This window comes from Caenorhabditis remanei, chromosome I (genome assembly GCF_010183535.1).
Source record: "Caenorhabditis remanei strain PX506 chromosome I, whole genome shotgun sequence".
NCBI lineage: Eukaryota > Metazoa > Nematoda > Chromadorea > Rhabditida > Rhabditidae > Caenorhabditis > Caenorhabditis remanei.
The window spans coordinates 16,649,454-16,666,804 of record NC_071328.1 but is presented as its reverse complement, the minus strand read 5'-3'; the positions used below and the strand labels follow the sequence as shown (position 1 = coordinate 16,666,804).

The following is a 17,351-nucleotide window of genomic DNA, read 5'->3' as shown; positions in this document are numbered from 1 at the left end:
TCGATGCTCAAAATTTGTTATTTAGATTTCTAGATTTCCCCCCATTTAGTCATTTTTTGTCGATCATCTCTGTTGTGCCTTTCAATTTCTCTCCCCAAAACTCTATGTTTTTTCTCTTTTCGTTTTCAAAAATTTATTCTAAAAATTATTTGATAATCTTTTGGCGGACAACAGGTAGCGAAAAGACGCGGCGTCAAAGTAGATCAGTTTATTTCTCAAACTTCTTTATTATTTTTTCTTATTTATTCATTTTTATTGGTTTTTTTTCAATTTTTTCTCTGTTGTAGGTTGCGGTCGCGTCGCGTGGCTGATCTTTCTTGCGCTTTACTGAAAACCGGGGTGATTGAAAAGGTCGCCTACAGTAAATCTACTCTTCCACCAAACTCTCGGCAAAGTTGAAATAGTTTTCAATGAAAGTGATTAAGCTGCGTATCAAGTGGGCATGCCGACGCAGCGAATTTTATTTTTTCTAATTTTTTTTCTTCATTTTCTCCTTCAGTTATCTTATTTCCCGACAAGTTTTCAATACATTTTCATCCCCAAGATTGGCCACGCCCCCCTTCTCCTCCAAAATCTCTAGACTCAGTATTGTGTACAGTCGCACAATGTTCATGGTCCAAGACCTCTCTCCTTTCTCTCATTTGCCCCTTTCTTCTACTCCATCCCTACCTCTTCTTCCCACATTTATTGATTTCCAAATGTTCTACTACGGAAACAGAGCTAACAGCAAAATTGATGCAGAAACCAGAGGCAGATTACAATCTCGACACGCGCTTTTTAATCTACTTCTATTCTTTATCAATCCAATCGTCTCTTTTTCCAATTTATCCGTTCAATTCACTTCTGTCTACACTTCTCCATGGACTCACTTCATCGTCTGGCACTTTTTCGCTTCTCACTTCATTCTATCCCAATCGATATTCTATCCGTTGTCAGAAGAACGCAATGATATAAAAAACAATCGATGGTGTCTCACATTTGTATACCATTTATTATTATTTGCTAGTATTTATTACCAGTCGGTTCACGTCGCCTAACGGCGACTAAACCTCCTTCTCAACACCACCCTTCTAGGTGTTACAGTGGATCGTAATTAATCCAAAAACAGACGACACGTTTGGAATCTCCTGTTTATCTGACTCTGACGGTGACAAAAAATCATTCATATCGCCTCTGTGGATCAATCCGGAAACGGACGACACGCTTTGAATCCTCTTTTTTCTATATCTGAATATAAGAAAAAATATTCCATGTCCCAACATGGGTTTGATACAACTGACTACAGTCAACGTTGCCGAAATTGACAGATCGGGTTCTTGAACGCACCGACCTTCGCCATTTGAAAGTCGAACTTAGCTTTGAAGTATTGCCCCTCGCAATATGAACAAATTTGATCCATCCTTCTGGTATAGTGAGAGCTCCTTTCTTCTCGCCGTTACACCATCGGGCTTTTCTGATCGTCTGGCAGCTGCCCGGGAAGCTACTGAAACCCTTCTAGATTATCTTCGGACTTTTTTCGCTGCTGTTTCCAATTTTTACTGTTGGTTCTGTTGCTGTTCGACTTCTCAGTGTCAGACTGTAGAGATCGTCTGTCTGCTGTATCAGCTGCCATGATTTTTAACCTCAATTTTGTGTCACCCTGACAGCTTTTTGTTTGGCTACCATGCGATTTGAATCAGCAGCTTCATTTTTCTGAAGTTAGTAAAAGTTGATCTTTTTCTCTATAAGCGAGGTTATAATAATAATAATAATAATAATTTATTACGTCCGCAAGGGTACGTGATTGATACCAATATGCATGAGTTCAATTTGTCCGTGTTCCAGTTTCTTGTATTCGTAGCACTAATTCAACTTTTTCTTTTTCTTATTTCTTGGAACAAATGTTTCTTCGAGGATGATTGGAGATAAATTAGCATCTTCGTAACTCTTAAACTTGATCCCCAACAGTTCAAGAGCTACTATTTGACAGGGAAATATCATAACGAACTCTCGGAAAATTATCCATGTCCTGCGTCTATGTCTCTTAGTTTTCTTCTTACGATCTTTCCGTTGTTGTTTGCGTTGTTTCAGCTTCTGCTTTCTTTGCTGTTCTGCCTTTGCCCGCTTTTCAACCCATTCTTGAATCTGCTCACTCACATTATCCTTGACTTGCTCTCTTAGTTCAGCTATTCTCATCCGTTCGTGTTGTAGGACTTGTTCGCGAAATCGGGGGTTTTCACGACACGCCTTTTCCATAGCTTTCACCATTCCTTCTGCGATACGTCTAGCGGCTTCATCGACAAACTTTTCTATATTCCAATCATCCAGTCCCATTTCGTTGCTCGTTTGATTCCTCACGTTTTGCTAACAAATGCTCGCAACATTTGCCATGGATTCTGGACAATCTCAAGTCCGGATAGCAGTGCCCGACGTCTTCTTTTCGTCGTTTTTCTTCACCGACTCCTGTGTCATGCGTTGAATGTCCTGTATCCCATCAACTCCTCCGAGCTTCAATCTCACATCTGATTCTGAGCGATGGAGCATGAAGAGTTCAAAAGAATGTGCTTTACGTGGCCCCAATGTCTGGACTTCATGCAACTTCTGCTTTTCACTGTATTTTACACGAAAAAAAGTAGGCGGAGCTAAAACCGTGGTAAGAAGAAAAAGTAAATGTTGGAAATGAATCCATCCCCTTTTAGCTTGAATCCATCCACAACTTATCCATCCCCTTTTAGCTGTCCCCAGAAAACTGCCCGTATTTGTATGATATTGATCAATCTGGAGAAAAACGATACGGCTGGAATCATCAACTTTTCTGAATCTTATGATACCAAAACATCTTTCACGTCTTCGCTTTTTCGAACGCGGACCGTATTTTTCCTTATTGGAAACAGACGACACGTTCGGATATCTCTTTTTTCCGAATTAAAAAAAATATATATTAAAAATCTTTCTTCGCCCTCTGGATCGAACTAATAACTAACTGTAGTCAACGACGCATAACTTGCCAGATCGGACGCGTCGACACGCCGCCCTCAACCACGCGGCCCACGGAAAATGCAAGCCGAAGAAAGGAAAGAAATGACGACGCTTAGGTCGACAGTTTCACGCCTCTTTTTCCGTTTTTCATTCCCCTATGCTTTATCAGTGTTTTTGGCTCAGAAGGTGTCATTTCGAGAATTTTGAAAAAAGAAAAAGACGGGCATCATGCGGGGGAAATTTCTGATCTTTTGGTCCATCTTTGAAGGAAATCGGTCCAGTAGGAAAGGCTGTGGGATCGGCGACACACACACAAACATACAGAATCTGGTGTTTGTTAATAGTAAAGATGTCTCCTCTGAAATTTTGCCTAGAGTTCAAAAACTTTGGAATATTCAACTCGGATTTATCGGCTCACTTGTATCCAGTTGGTGTCTCATGTTTGCATATATTACTGTAGATTTAGACGGATTTTATTTGGTTAGTTTGAAACTAGTGCTCTCGTGCAACCAACACGTTTTTCCAGATCTCCCGTTGTGTGTACCACGTGTCAACGTTCTGCCTTTTTCAATGTTTCCTTCTGACCACTAGTTATCTTGGAAATGTTTATATTGATATACCATCCGAGAATCGGCTGAAACCCGCATTTCTAATTGGAGCTCTTCATGTTTTATTCGGATGCGCCGTCCTGGTTTTCTACACGAAATTTATGGTGAGTGAAGGTGTAGGGAAGGACTATTACACGATGAGACCAGGATTACCTATGCAGACGCGCTCTATTGATAATCATGGTGAACATTAGAATTATTATATCATTGCTTTACAAACAGTAATGTTCACCGACGGTATGCACTAAATTCGAAAGTTTCACCCCCGTTAGCAACAGAGCGTGTCTGCATAGGTAGTCCTGGTCTCGCCGTGAAGGAATATTAGCGCGGCACGCGTCTTCCAACCGTGCTCTACCGAAATCGTTGAAAATGGCGTGAGAGATTCAGAGAAAAAGAGAGGAGGTTTCGGTGGAGCGCAGTTGTAAGAACTGTGCCAAGCTTATATTTTGTCAGTGTAAATTGGTCATTGTATTTTGTCATTGTAACTTTTCAAAATCTCTTCTTTTTGCCCCTTTTCAAATTTCGGTCACTGTATCGATGTGTTTAAGCTTCCCATTTAAGGTTTTCGGTAATCTGTAACGTAACGGTTTCCTTCTTTTCTCTCGCTTTATTTATTTCCAGTTAGCAAAACTAACCAAAATTTTGGACACTGTGAGTTGAGTTGGTCAGTGTAACTTTGTCAGTGTATTTTTTTGTCATTGTAACTTTTCCACTGTGGAAAAGAAGTAATTAATTTTTTGCACTAAAATATTTAAGGTTTCTAATTGGCTCCCAACGATATATTATTTCAGTTCAACATCACAATCTGTCTGTTTCTCGTCATTCTCTCCTTCGTTTTCTCAATTAATTCATATAATTATTTAACAGTGAATTCATATTTATTATGTGAACATCGAAGGTGGAAATGGGATTTCCAAGAATCGAAAGGCATCATTTGCCACGTCATCAGAAGACGACGTCATCTCTCGAATCCCTCGGAGATTCTGGATTCAACGATTTCTTTGTCTTCTCAAAAAGGATATTTCCAATATGAAGATGATATTCAGTTGGATCAGAAATATTATAAAAAGTATTGATTTTTAAAATAAACTGTTTTCTACAATTATAGTTTTTTCAAATTCTAATTAAAACATTGTTTTCCATTAAAAAAAATGTAGGCACAGATTTGATCTACCAGAATATTACAAAATGGGGTTTAAGCGCAAAGACGCGGTGTCAAAGTAGATCAGTTTATTTCTTAAATATTTTTTGTCTTCTGTTGTTGGGCTACAGGATCTGGAGGTGAGTGCTGAGATTAAAAATCAAACGCGCTCCACTAGATATTGGCGGCAAATTCAGATTTCTCCCACATTTTCGGTCAGCTTTTCGACTGTCACGGATACATGTCATCTCAGATTCTCCTTGATGACAAGAAACGCGCCTCGGGCGCCCCAGACACGTTGTAGTTACAATGACCAAGGCGCACCAGCCTTGTTTATTCACGTGTACTCCTTTCATTTTTTTTTTCTGCTCCAGATTTCTAATTTCCCGCCAAAACTATTCATTACTAAATTTGACCACGCCCCCTCTCTTCAAAATGTCAACCACCTCCTTAAGTCAAGGAGAAATGGGTTCATCGATCAAGAGTAAATATGACGACGACGACACGCCAGCCTCGTTCTCTCTCCTTATTCGGACGTCAAGTGACTCCTGCTCGGGTGATGGACCCACTCAGAAGATATCTGTCATGTTGAGAGATGATGAGGGACGGGCGACGGATAAACAGGCATTGAGATATTCACACACTCATCCAACACCATTTCAGCCGGGACATGTGAGTTATATGAACACTGACGACAAGTTACACTGACCAGAATCGTCAGCGTAGGGGGAACTTTGAGATTCCGTCATCATCTCAGATTTGATCCGAGTTTTTTGAAAGTAGGCTAGTTTTGTAGATCTTGAATAGGGCTACATTTTTGTAGTTGACAATTTTTTAATAGCTCCGCCCATTTTTGAGATACACACGTTCTAAGAGTACACTGACAAAGTTACACTGACCAAAATTGTCAGTGTAGGGAAGCAATTTTTTATCATGACTAGTTGTGCTTTTTTGTGTATCTCATGGAGTTTTGAGCCACAAAAGTAAATTTAACATCAAAATATGAACAATTTAACGAGATAGTGCGCTGGAGCGCGCTTGCATTCTTGGCTTCGGAAAGATGGCAAGAGCGCATTAGGGCCATGAGACTGAAAGATTCGAATTCACCGTGAAAAGCTCTTCAAACAGAGTATAATCATGAAAGATAAGTTGGTGGCCTAAAAAACCAAATTTTGAAAAAGTTAGTCCCCCGTCCCAATTCCGGTGTTTTTGCCGTTTTTCGGCGGATTTTTCAAGTTTCTAGTTTTTCGTTCAAAAAAACAGTTTTTGAACGAATTTCCTTCAAACAGCAAATAAAGTCGGTGGGGGGGGGGGGGGGGGATTGATGGCCTAGAAATCCATTTTTCGGAAAACTAGTCCCCCTGTCGAAAATGGCCTAAAATCACAAAATTAGCCTGGAGACTGAAATATTTGAATTCAGCGTGAAAAGAACTTCAAAAAGAGTATAATCATGAAAAATAAGTTGGTGGCCTAGAAATCCAAATTTTGGAAAAACTAGTCCCCCGTTCAAATTCCGGTGTTTTTGCTGTTTTTCCAAGGTTTTTACTATTTTCGATATTTTCGAATCGCCATAAAAGCTCCATGACCTAGAAATCCAAATTCTGCGAAACTAGTATTACAACTGTAACCTCGCTCTACCGCACTCAAAATGCAAACGCGCTACAATTACAATTCTTCCAGACGGACCTGTTCGTGATGACAAACCAACCGTCACTCGGCCCTCTCCGATGCTTCGAAATCCACTACGACGGAAGGAAAGAGGGTACTGTAGTTTGTAGTTTGTAGTTTGTAGTTTGTAGTTTGTAGTTTATAGTCTCTGTTTTTCCAGTTCTCGGCACCCCGTGGAAATACCATACAATCAATGTGTTGCATCATGAGAATGGGCGTGTCTATAATTTCCATTCGGACGACAAACAATCGACTGAAAATGTCTCAGTTCTCGTATGTAATGATGACGGAATTCAGGTGATTCCCCAAAGAATGGGCGATCCGTTCTTCTGAAGATTCTGAAAATGGAACTCTTTTTTTTTGAAAAAAAAAGATTTAAAAAATATTTTTTTTACACTGACAATTTTGGTCAAGTTACACTGACAATTTACCGTGAAAACTAGACTGGTGCGCCTGCGGCGCGCAATGTGAAGAACCCAATAAAAGACTCAAAATCAGTTCCCGATTCAAAATTTGTGCAGTTTTTTCTGAATCTGGCACGGATTTTGAGTATTTCATATGGTCTCCTGAGAAGATAGAATTGTAAAATATTCTAGAACAGTCTCAGTTGTCAGAAATATTGTTGATGGTACTGTCTGTCTGTTTCCGGGTCGTCGGAGAAGAGGACACTAATTGGTTGAAAGGGGGCGTGGCTTAGAAAACGGAGACAAGAGACAATATGTTATTGTTCCCCCTACATAAAGAGTTGTTTTGAGCGAAGAGGGGAGTACTGTAGTAGACAGAGATACGTGTCTATTCTAAATACTGACGTCTTCTGAATATTCTGAATCTCCTTCTCTTGAATTGTCACTGTAAATCTTACCACTCGAAACTGAACCAATATACTTTTCGAATGTTCGATTTTCGGTGATGAATAAGGGGGTCTCAATGAGTAAGTACACTTCAAACACTTGTATCTCAAAAGTGGGCGGAGCTATCAAAAAGAAGTCAACTGAAAAAATGAAGAGCTAGACTAGAGCTACATTTTTGTAGTTGGTAGTTTTTTGATAGCTATCCACGTTTTTAAGATATAAAGTTTCTAATCTTACAAGGAGAAAGAGAAGAAGGATGAGGGCGCAGACAGTCAGGCACTCTCGCTTCTCTGCGCCTCCCCCGTGAATTGCTATCAAAAAGTTGTCAACTACAAAAATGTACAGCAAGGTTCAGTCTAACAAAAAATCAAAAATTTGGAGCAGCTTGGTTACGGTAGAGCCCTGTTAAGAAGATAGCAAAGTTTGCTGCAAATTTTGTCAGTGTATTTTGGTCACTGAAGCTATCAGTCTATTGTTTTTGTAGTTTGTAGTAACAGTTAGAAACATTTATTGATATATAGTTTATTCTCCCCTCTTTCCACAAACGTACGCTTTGACACCTCTCAAAGCTCCGCCCCTTTCACCGACACACGACTCGTCGTCGAGTCGATTGGCATTCCATGTCCATTGATCTCGGATTACGGGAGAAGTAGAAGCCAACAAGACAACACAACTTTGAGTTCCTCCGAAATTGTTATCCGGTTGAAGAAGGTTCCAAAGGAATCCAGAAGTGCCTTGAGTGGAGCCATCAGTCCATTGAAAAGAGGTGAGAGGGGTACATGGATTGCACGCGGCGGCTCGTTTTGCACCGATCCAAATGGAGAAGCTGGATTGAGATGGAAGGAGAGGAAGGGCTTGGGCTGAAAGTGTTGAAAAGTACAATGACTATGATACTGGGACCGAATCAATTTACACTGACAATTTTGGTCAGTTTTCAGAATCTTTGAGATTCCGTAATGATCTCAGAATTAATCCGTGTTTTTTGAAAATAGGCTAGTTTTATAGACCTTGAATAGGGCTATATTTTTGTAGTTGACAGCTTTTTGATAGCTCCGCCCACTTTTGAGATAAATCGCTGAGAGACGCAGAGAAGCTAGAGCGCTCTCGATTTTCTGCGTCTCCTCTCTTGGTGGCGTCGCTATATCTCAAAAGTGGGCGGAGCTATCAAAAAGTTGTAAACTACAAAAATGTAGCCCTAGTTTTTATCTCTACAACCAATGCAATATTAATGTATTATAATTTGAAAAAAACTCGTGAAGGAATGTCAAAGTTAGACAATTTTGTATGAACCACTATCAACCTAAAAAAATATAGAGCGTTAAATTAAAGCGCAAAAAGCAAATCAAGTGATGCTAAAAAATTGCTTCCCTACACTGACAATTTTGGTCAGTGTAACTTTGTCAGTGTACTCTTAAAACGTGTGTGTCTCAAAAGTGGGTCAAAAGTTGTCAACTACAAAAATGTAGCACTATTTCAGATCTACAAAAATCCCTTCATTAAAAAAATACGGATAAAATCTGAGATCATGACGGAATCTCAAAGTTTCTGAAAACTGACAATGTTTGGTCATTGTAACTTGGTCACTGTAAGCTTCTTACCTGTAATCTGCGTAATCTCATTCTCATCCTGTAGCCCTGACAACGTGGCTCCCTGTGCTTGACAAGCTGTCTCTGCATCTGGTTGAGTCAAAACTCCACTGAACACTTTTACACACCATAAACCAGTTGGACGATTGAATTTCAGCCATCCAGAAGGGCAACGAGGCTGGAAATGAAATGAGTAAGTAGAGACTACAAACTTCAAAATGGGGATACCTCTGGGTCTTGATATCCTCCTCCACCGTAACCACCCTCATCACTAGAATCGTCTCTATGATGGTGTTTGTGACCATGACCGCCGTGGTGTCTTGACTCATCTGAAATATTATAACAGTGGTGGCCTAATCGGATCCTAGGCCATGCCTTACCTTCACAAGATCCATCGGAATCAGATGGGCGGAAGATTGCAAAAACGGTTGCGAAGAAGAAGAAGAAAAGAAATATGATTTTTGTCATGACTTTTTTCCTGCAAGCTTTTTTGCGGGGGTTTTTATATAGGCGCGTCGCCAGGGGAGGGGGCAATCATTAAAGAAGTGTTATAGATGTATGGTTCGATGGAAAAGTTGCAAAAAGGGAAGGTTTATTAGAAAAGTTATCTCGGCACACTTTTTCCAACTGCTCTCCACCGAAATGACCTTGAATTCAGACTTGTCAAAAATCGGGCCGGGCCGAAATTTCTCTTGGCCCAAAATTTCCAAAAAAAAGTTCAAAAACACAAAATGTTTTGAAAAAATGTTTCAAAACTGGCACTTCTGGATTCCTTTGGAACCCCAATCAACCGGATAACAATTTCGAAAGCAGTCAATCCTGTGTCGTCTTGTTGGCTTCTAGTTCTCCCGTACTATCAGCTGGATGGATTGCCAATCGGTTGGACGACGAGTTGTGTGTCGGTGAAAGGGGCGGAGATTTGAGAGGTGTCAAAGCGTACGTTTGTGGAAAGAGGGAAGAATAAACTATAAATCTGTCAATAAATATTTCTTATTGTTACGCTGACAAACTGAACACTACAAACTACAAAGACAATAGCTTCAGTGACCAAAATACACTGACCACTCACCTTACACTTTTTAGCATAACTTTGCAATCTTTTTTGAAAGCTCTACCGTAACCAATTAGCTCAAAATTTATATTCATTTTGTAGATCGAACCTCGCTCTTTATGTTTTTAGTAGACAACTTTTTGATAGCAATTCACGTTTTTGAGAGATGCTCCTTCAAAGATAGGTGCATCGAGCGAGTCGTTCTTCTCTTTCTCCTTTCCAGCTTAGAAACCTTATATCTTTAAAACGTAGATAGCTATCAAAAAACTATCGACTACAAAAATGTAGCTCTAGTTTAGCTCTTCATTTTTTTACTTGACACTTTTTTGATAGCTCCGCCCACTTTTGAGATACAAGTGTTTGAAGTGTACTTACTCATTGAGACCCCCTTATTCATCACCGTAAATCGAACATTCGAAAAGTATATTGATTCAGTTTCGAGTGGTAAGATTTACAGTGACAATTTATTCGGGTGATATTCAGAATATTCAGAAGACGTCAGTATTCAGAATAGACATGTCTATTTACAGTACTCCTCTCAGAAATCTCTTCCCTCAAAACAACTCTTTATGAGGAGGAACAATAACATATTGTCTCTCTTGTCTCCGTTTTCTAAGCCACGCCCCCTTTCAAAAAATTAGTGTCCCCCCTTCTTTCCGACGACACGGAAACATACAGACAATACCATATTTCTGAGACATAACCAACTGACGACTGTTCTAGAATATTCTACGAGTGTCTAAATTGTACTGATCCCTCTCTCCCTGGGAGACCATATGAAAAACTCAAAATCCGTGCCAGATTCAAAAATTTGAAATAAAAATATGAAATCGAGCATTGATTTTGGGTCTTTTATTGAAGTCTTCATTTTCAGCGCGCCGCAGGCGCGCCAGGTTAGTTAACAGATTCATCCTGTGAATATACACCTACACGGGGAGTACTGAAAGTAAACGCGCTCCACTAGACTTGGTGGGAAATTCAAATTTTGAACATTCAAAAAAAAATTCGCTGTTTCGTTGTGGCATTTTGATACGCAGCTTATTTAAATCGACCACTTTTTGAGAGTCAGTTTTCCCGCATTTTTAGTCAGTTTTCATTAAAAATGATAAAAACTTTCAAATGAAACATTTATTTTGAATTTCGCGCTAAAATTTTCCCAAATTTTCCCAAATTTTCGCTGATCTCAGCGGAGCGCGGTTGCTTTTTAGTCCTCACTCAAAGACCCCCCGTGAATCAATAACTCTCAACACCAAGACTCTCTGTTTTCAGTTTTTTTTGACCAACCCATCCCCCCCATATTACCAGATTTGATCTACTAGAAGTACTACTCTTTTTCTCCGGATTCAAATTGTCTGGCGTGTCTTTAGCGCGTTCCTATTACAACAATCTCTTCATCTAGTGCACTCTACTCCACCTGTAACAAAACGCTGGGGCGCGATCGGCGCGTTTTTAAAGATAACAGTTCTTACAACTGCGCTCCATCGAAATGCCCTTTGAAAAATGTATTTTTTTTCTTTGAGTCTCTCAATTTTGCACACTATTTTGTTCGGTTTTGAGAGAGCACGCCTGAGAAGATGCTGAAAGTCTGGCGCACCTTAGACGCGTTTATTTTTGTGAATTTTTTGTAGTTTGTAGTCTCTAAGCCTCTCATCTTCCTTAAAAAACCGAGAGGAATGTATCTAATTAGCCCCACAAGTGTATAGGTGTGAGAATAAATCACAAAAGAAATGGAGAAACCGAAATCCCATTACTTGAAATTTATGACCCTTTTCGCGGTATTCGGAGAAAAAAGAGTGGAGGTGAGAATTAAAATTTTTTGGCAACATTCCTTCCCCCCTCTACAAACGTCAAAAATAGCATCATATGGTTCAAAATATCGGTATAAAAAGGGGGTCTGGAATTTTCAGACAACGCCCTCTAGTCATATCAGATTGCTGGCGCGCTTTTGGCGCGTTATCCACATTACTGACAAATTCTAATGGTTGCTGATACTCTTCTGCCTTGATTTCAATTTATATCTGGCCCACCTTTGACGCGTTTTGGGCTAGCAAACCAAGCTATGTAATCAAACTACTGTAGCCCGGTTCCCTGAAGACTGGCGCGCTTTTGCCGCGTTTTTTTAAAGGTCTAAAGTTCAAGAACGTATGGAATCCATTAGAAAGATAATGAATGTATTTATGGCTTTTCTGGCGCACCTTTGACGCGTTTAAAACATGTTCAATTTCCGTACTGACAGATGTATTCAAAATCGGATTTGGACGCGTTTCTTCCAGTTTACTCAAAAATTTTTCCAATTGCTCAAAATTGCTCAAAATGTCTTAGAACTTTCGAAATCGCTTTAAATGCTCTGAAATTGCTTCAAATTGCTCTAAATCGCTTAAAATCTTTGCAACTTGCTCAAAATCTCTTCAAATTGACAAAAATTTGAAAATTTGAATTTTTTTGAAAATTTTTTGATTTTTTCGAAAAAAAGTCGAATTTTCGACTATGTTTTTACATATCGATAAAACTCAAGTGTACATAGGATTTGTGACTATTTTTGATGAAAATTTTAAAAAATTTCGAAAAATTTTGTGAAAAATTGTGCTCATTTTTTGACTCCGGGCCGGGCCGGGTCGATATTTTGCAAGTATGCTTTAAAACGCTTAAAAACACTCCAAATGACTTAAAATTACTTAAAGACATTTTAAAATCTTTTCCAATTGCTCAAAATTGCTTAAAATCTTCTGAATTTGTTTAAAAGCACTTCAAAACGCTGAAAATCCCTAAAAGTTGTCCTCTTTTCAAAAAACCCTCATTGTTTATAGTAAATAAGAATTTAAGGCCCCATAATTCAGTGCGCGGTGTAACCTTCTGAGATAAAAATCTGAACTTTTTTGCCTCTTTCTTCTCGTCATTCTTCTCATTCCAAATTCTTTTTTCTGAGAAGAAGAAGACGTCGACGTCTTCTTCTTCTTCTTCTTCTTCTAAAAACCATCAGATAGTGGCAGCAAGAACGGAGAAGACGGGGCATGCCATCCAAGGTCGCTCCGCCCACTTTTTTGGCTTTCTCTCTCGAAAAGAAGAGAGAGAGAGACGGAGAGAAGAGGCTATCTTCTTTTCACTTCTAAACAATAAATCACACATTCTTGGGTATGCTATATACCCCCACCGCGCCATGCGTTTTATGCGCCTATCACACCTCTCAAAAAACTTTATTTTATGCCTGCTTTAACGCGCCAAAGGTGCCCCAGACAGTTCCTTTTACTAAAGATCGGATTACACTGACTTATTAGTCACTAACCACATATATTCAAACCTAACCTTTAGCAATCTTTGAAAACGCGTCAAAGGCGCACCAGACAGTCCCTGCGCTTGAGGTGCGCCATGCGAAAGAACGCGCCGAAGGCACGCCAGGCAGTCTATTTGTTTTTTTCAACGGAAAACCTGAAATATGTACACTACCCAAATCTGACTTATGAACGCGCCCAAGGTGCCCCAGCCAAATTCAATTCGGCCGATTTCTTAGATTTCATGAAACGCGTCTAAGTCACCCCAGCCTCTCCCTATTTTTTCTATTTTTAAGGTGGCTGGCGTGCCTTTGAGCGCGGTTTTCTCTAGGAGTAGGAGCGCATTATAGGCACCCCAGCCTCAACTTTGTCAACTTTGACTCAGAATGTCTGGCGCGCCTTTGACGCGTTTACCTACTTTTTTAGGATTTTCAGAGACTATAAACTACAAAATTGATTTTTAGCCACTCTGGCGCACCTTTGACGCTTTTTTTTTGATTATCACCCAAATCTGCAACAAAACGCGTCAGATATCAAACCTACAACCTCACCTTCAAACCAAATAATAACTATACTGTCTGGCGCGCCTTCTACGCGTTTTCGACCAATTTGACCTATCCTAAACGCGCCACCAGGCACCCCAGCTCTCGTCCCGCTTTCACACGTTTTTCTGCTCTTTTTGTTTGTCTACCCGAATTCTTGTTTTTTTTTCTCGGTTTTTTCCTTCCGCCACCACCCATTTGATCTACTGAATAAACAGGGAGGTAAATAGCAACAATAGTATTGAGAAGAAGAAGGAGGAGGAGGAGGTGTCTAGAGGAGTGCTTGGTACCCTAACCACCCAATGTGTTAGCCAGTACTCACACGATTATTTTGAATCCATTTGTAATTTTAATTATTCCAAAACTACCGTTTCTGTCACTCCTAAACACTGGTCAAGGCTTTCTAGAAAACGCGCCGAAGGCACGCCAGACCAAAATCACTCCAGATTTGTACTAAAACGCGTCAAAGGCACGCCAGCGCGCTTACACTGACAATTATTCGAAACCTGTGAGAAAGCGCCTAAGGAACCCCAGCCTTGGTTAATATATATTAGTCATCCCATGTTTGTTGTTTTATCAATAGAAAATGGTCAAAAATAGCGAATTTCCACCGAAATTTTGTTAAAAATCCTATTTTTATGACAGAAAACCCATTTTTAAGATTGAAATATACGAAAAACGTAGAATTTTCAGTCGAAAAATCTCCAAAATCATTAATTTTCGCCCCACAACCATCAGTTTTTATTGAAAACAACGATTGAAATGAATTTCGGATAGGTTTGGCTGAAAAAATGTGAATTTTTCATTCAAAATTACGAAAAATCAGGTGAAACAGCACTCACAACTATGTATCGTTAGCAAACGGCCCGAAGGTGCGCCAGCCAAAGTTACCGTAAAAACTGTATTTGAGGTGCATGCAACTCTATTGTTCAAAGGGTCCGTCGGAGGGCACCACTATTAGAGGGGCACTTCAAATTGAGGGGCACCTCAAATACAGTTTTTACGGTATGTGGTCGGTGTATTTCGGTCTGTCGTACCTTCGACGCGTTCTGTAACATAGGTGAGCAAACAGGAGAACCTCCTTACGGCGCGGGACTGTCTTCAGCGCCTTTTCATTTTCAGAAATCGCTGAAGAAAGTTAGTCAGGTTTGAATATATGTGGTTAGTGTATTGGTCAGTGTAATTCGATCCTCAGTAAAAGGGACCTGTCTGGGGCACTTTTAGCGCGTTTCTACGAACGAAAAAAGGAAATTGTGTTACCATAATTCTGAAAAGGCAAGCCAGACAGTCGGTTTGTTACTGAAGATACACTGACCAATACACTTACCACACATATTCAATGAGCGCGCCCAAGGTGCCCCAGCCAATTTTATTCCCCGGATTTCTTAGATTTGAGATTGCGTCTCCTCCAAAAAATCGTCCAAAATCAACTCCCGCGAAAACGCGTCAAAGACACCCCAGCCATAATGTCATAAATTAAGGGGTGACCCGTGTTTCTTCCCCACCGTAACCTTGACCATTAATCAGAGTAAGAAAAAAATGAAATAGAGATAGAGATCTCTTTGTTCCAGAACACACATTCCTTTTGGCTTTTTTTCTTTTTTTCTTTTTTTCCCCATTTTTCTTATTTCTCTGTGACCTTTCCTCCTGTATAATCAACATCAAGAATCTCTCGATACCCTTCTGAATTCTCATTCTAATTCAGAAGATGATGACTGTAAAATTGTCGTCTTGACGTCTTCATGTTCCCCCCCATGTAGTAATTTTACAAACCGTCCTTCCCCCCTCGTTCCCCCTATCCAAACCGTTTAAACTAACCACTTCCCCCTCTAATTTTTGCTGAAAACCGCTTGTCTGGCGCGTCGTTGGCGCGTTTTTTTTCTATATTCAACCTCTATATCTTCCAACTTCTTCTTAAACTATATAGGCTGGCGTTCCTTCGGCGCACTTTTTAACTTTCATTACACGACTTCGCTGAAGCCGTAGCTATCCTTTCCTCAAAACTGTAAATAATCTAGCGCGCCTTCGGCGCGTTTAACCTATTTTTTGGTAACCAAACTCAATTTTTTGAACTTTTGACTGACTGGCGTGCCTTTGACGCGTAAAACACAAAAATCTTCAAATTTGAAGATTTTGACTTATTTGGTGCGCCTTTGACGCGTTTTCCCCAATTTTTGCTGATTGTGATTCATCTGGCGCGCCTTTGACGCTCTTATGACCGAAAACTCTACTTTTCGACGATTTTAGACGCATCTGGCGCGCCGTTGACGCTATTTTTGGACCAAACTAAAAATATCGAAATTTTTGACTGTCAGGCGTGCCTTTGACGCAGATTTGAACTTTACACTGTCTCCCTGGCGCGCGTTCGGCGCGTTCCTACTCTTCTTTCGAAGCTAGTCTACTTCAAATTTTCTATTGTCTGGCGCACCGTTGGCGCGTTTTTTTTAAATTTTCATCTTCTAATGCACAATGCCTTAAGAGCTGTTGTACACCTTCTCTTTGTGAGTCTGGCGCGCCGTTGTCGCGTTTTTTTGTAGGTTCTTAGTGATCCTGGATGTTTCGACAACTTTTTAACCGGGATTCTCATAAAAATGGTAATTAAATGGTAACTAAAAATTTACCCATAATTAAGAAAAACCTCTTTTTCATATCACTGTAACTCCTCAATTCAAACACACTGTCTTGTCCGTTTTGAACTGGAAAGAGTTACAGTGACAACTTATTTGAGAGGGGTTCCGGAATATTCAGAATATTCAGAAGACGTCGGAATATATGAAAATAGAAAAATAGCGAATCTAGACTGTCCAGACTAATCTACAGTACTCCTCTCAGAAATCTCTTCCCTCAAAACAACTCTTTATGAGGGGTAACAATAACATATTGTCTCTTGTCTCCGTTTTCTAAGCCACGCCCCCTTTCAACCAATTAGTGTCCCCCTTCTTTCCGACGACACGGAAACAGACAATATCTTCAACCATATTGTTCTGGCATAACCAACTGACGACTATTCTAGAATATTCTATTGAGTTCTGAATTCTACAGTATTCTCCAGGAGAGAGACCATATGAAATACTCGAAATCCTTGTGGTATTTCAAGACTTGATATGATATTGAAGGCCACACCGATTTTGAGTCTTTTATTGATGGTCTTTATTTTGAAAGCGTATTGAAAGTGTGGAAATCCGGACATACAGATAGTTAGGGAGAATGACAACAATACACTGACAATTTACACTGACAAAAGTACAATGACAATGAGGAGTCAGCTTAACCCATTTTGTATAGTTTTTTAACGGTTTTTTTCATGATGCACATGCAAAATGAATTTTCGGCAATCTCTGAGAACAGAAGTGCATCAGAGTGTCTATTTTAGTACACTGACCAAGTTACACTGACTACAATACACTGACCAAATAGTACTGATTGCCAAGAAACCACGGACTTCAGGGACGAAAATGATACTATATTTGTTTATGGGTACTTCCGACTACGTGGAGTTCATTTCTCCAATCAAAACCGGTTAAATATCTTTACGAGCAGAGTTATGAGCTCTCAAACTGTAATTTTTGCACACACATCATTCTTATATATAAAACGCGTGTGGGCTCTGTTGGTGTCCATCACTATTCCATTCCCCATCGTTCTAACATTCTTAGATATCTCCTCCAGACACCTAT

At 39.8% G+C, this 17,351-nt stretch overlaps 2 protein-coding genes across 2 annotated transcripts; one reads left to right on the top strand and one right to left on the bottom strand.

The window, feature by feature from the left end:
- Window positions 1–5,142: 5,142 nt before the first annotated feature.
- Window positions 5,143–6,708, top strand: GCK72_003495 (uncharacterized protein; the record flags this gene model as incomplete). Its single annotated transcript, XM_053724088.1, has 3 exons — window positions 5,143–5,379; window positions 6,388–6,469; window positions 6,536–6,708. 3 exons carry the CDS (start codon window positions 5,143–5,145, stop codon window positions 6,706–6,708), a joined length of 492 nt encoding a protein of 163 aa, XP_053592733.1.
- Window positions 6,709–7,748: 1,040 nt separating this feature from the next.
- GCK72_003494 (uncharacterized protein) lies at window positions 7,749–9,280 on the bottom strand (the record flags this gene model as incomplete). The annotated part of the gene is made up of 4 exons (XM_003107323.2): window positions 7,749–8,086; window positions 8,825–8,990; window positions 9,041–9,141; window positions 9,193–9,280. The coding sequence occupies 4 exons, from the start codon at window positions 9,278–9,280 to the stop codon at window positions 7,749–7,751; spliced, it is 693 nt and encodes a 230-aa protein (XP_003107371.2).
- Window positions 9,281–17,351: the final 8,071 nt, after the last annotated feature.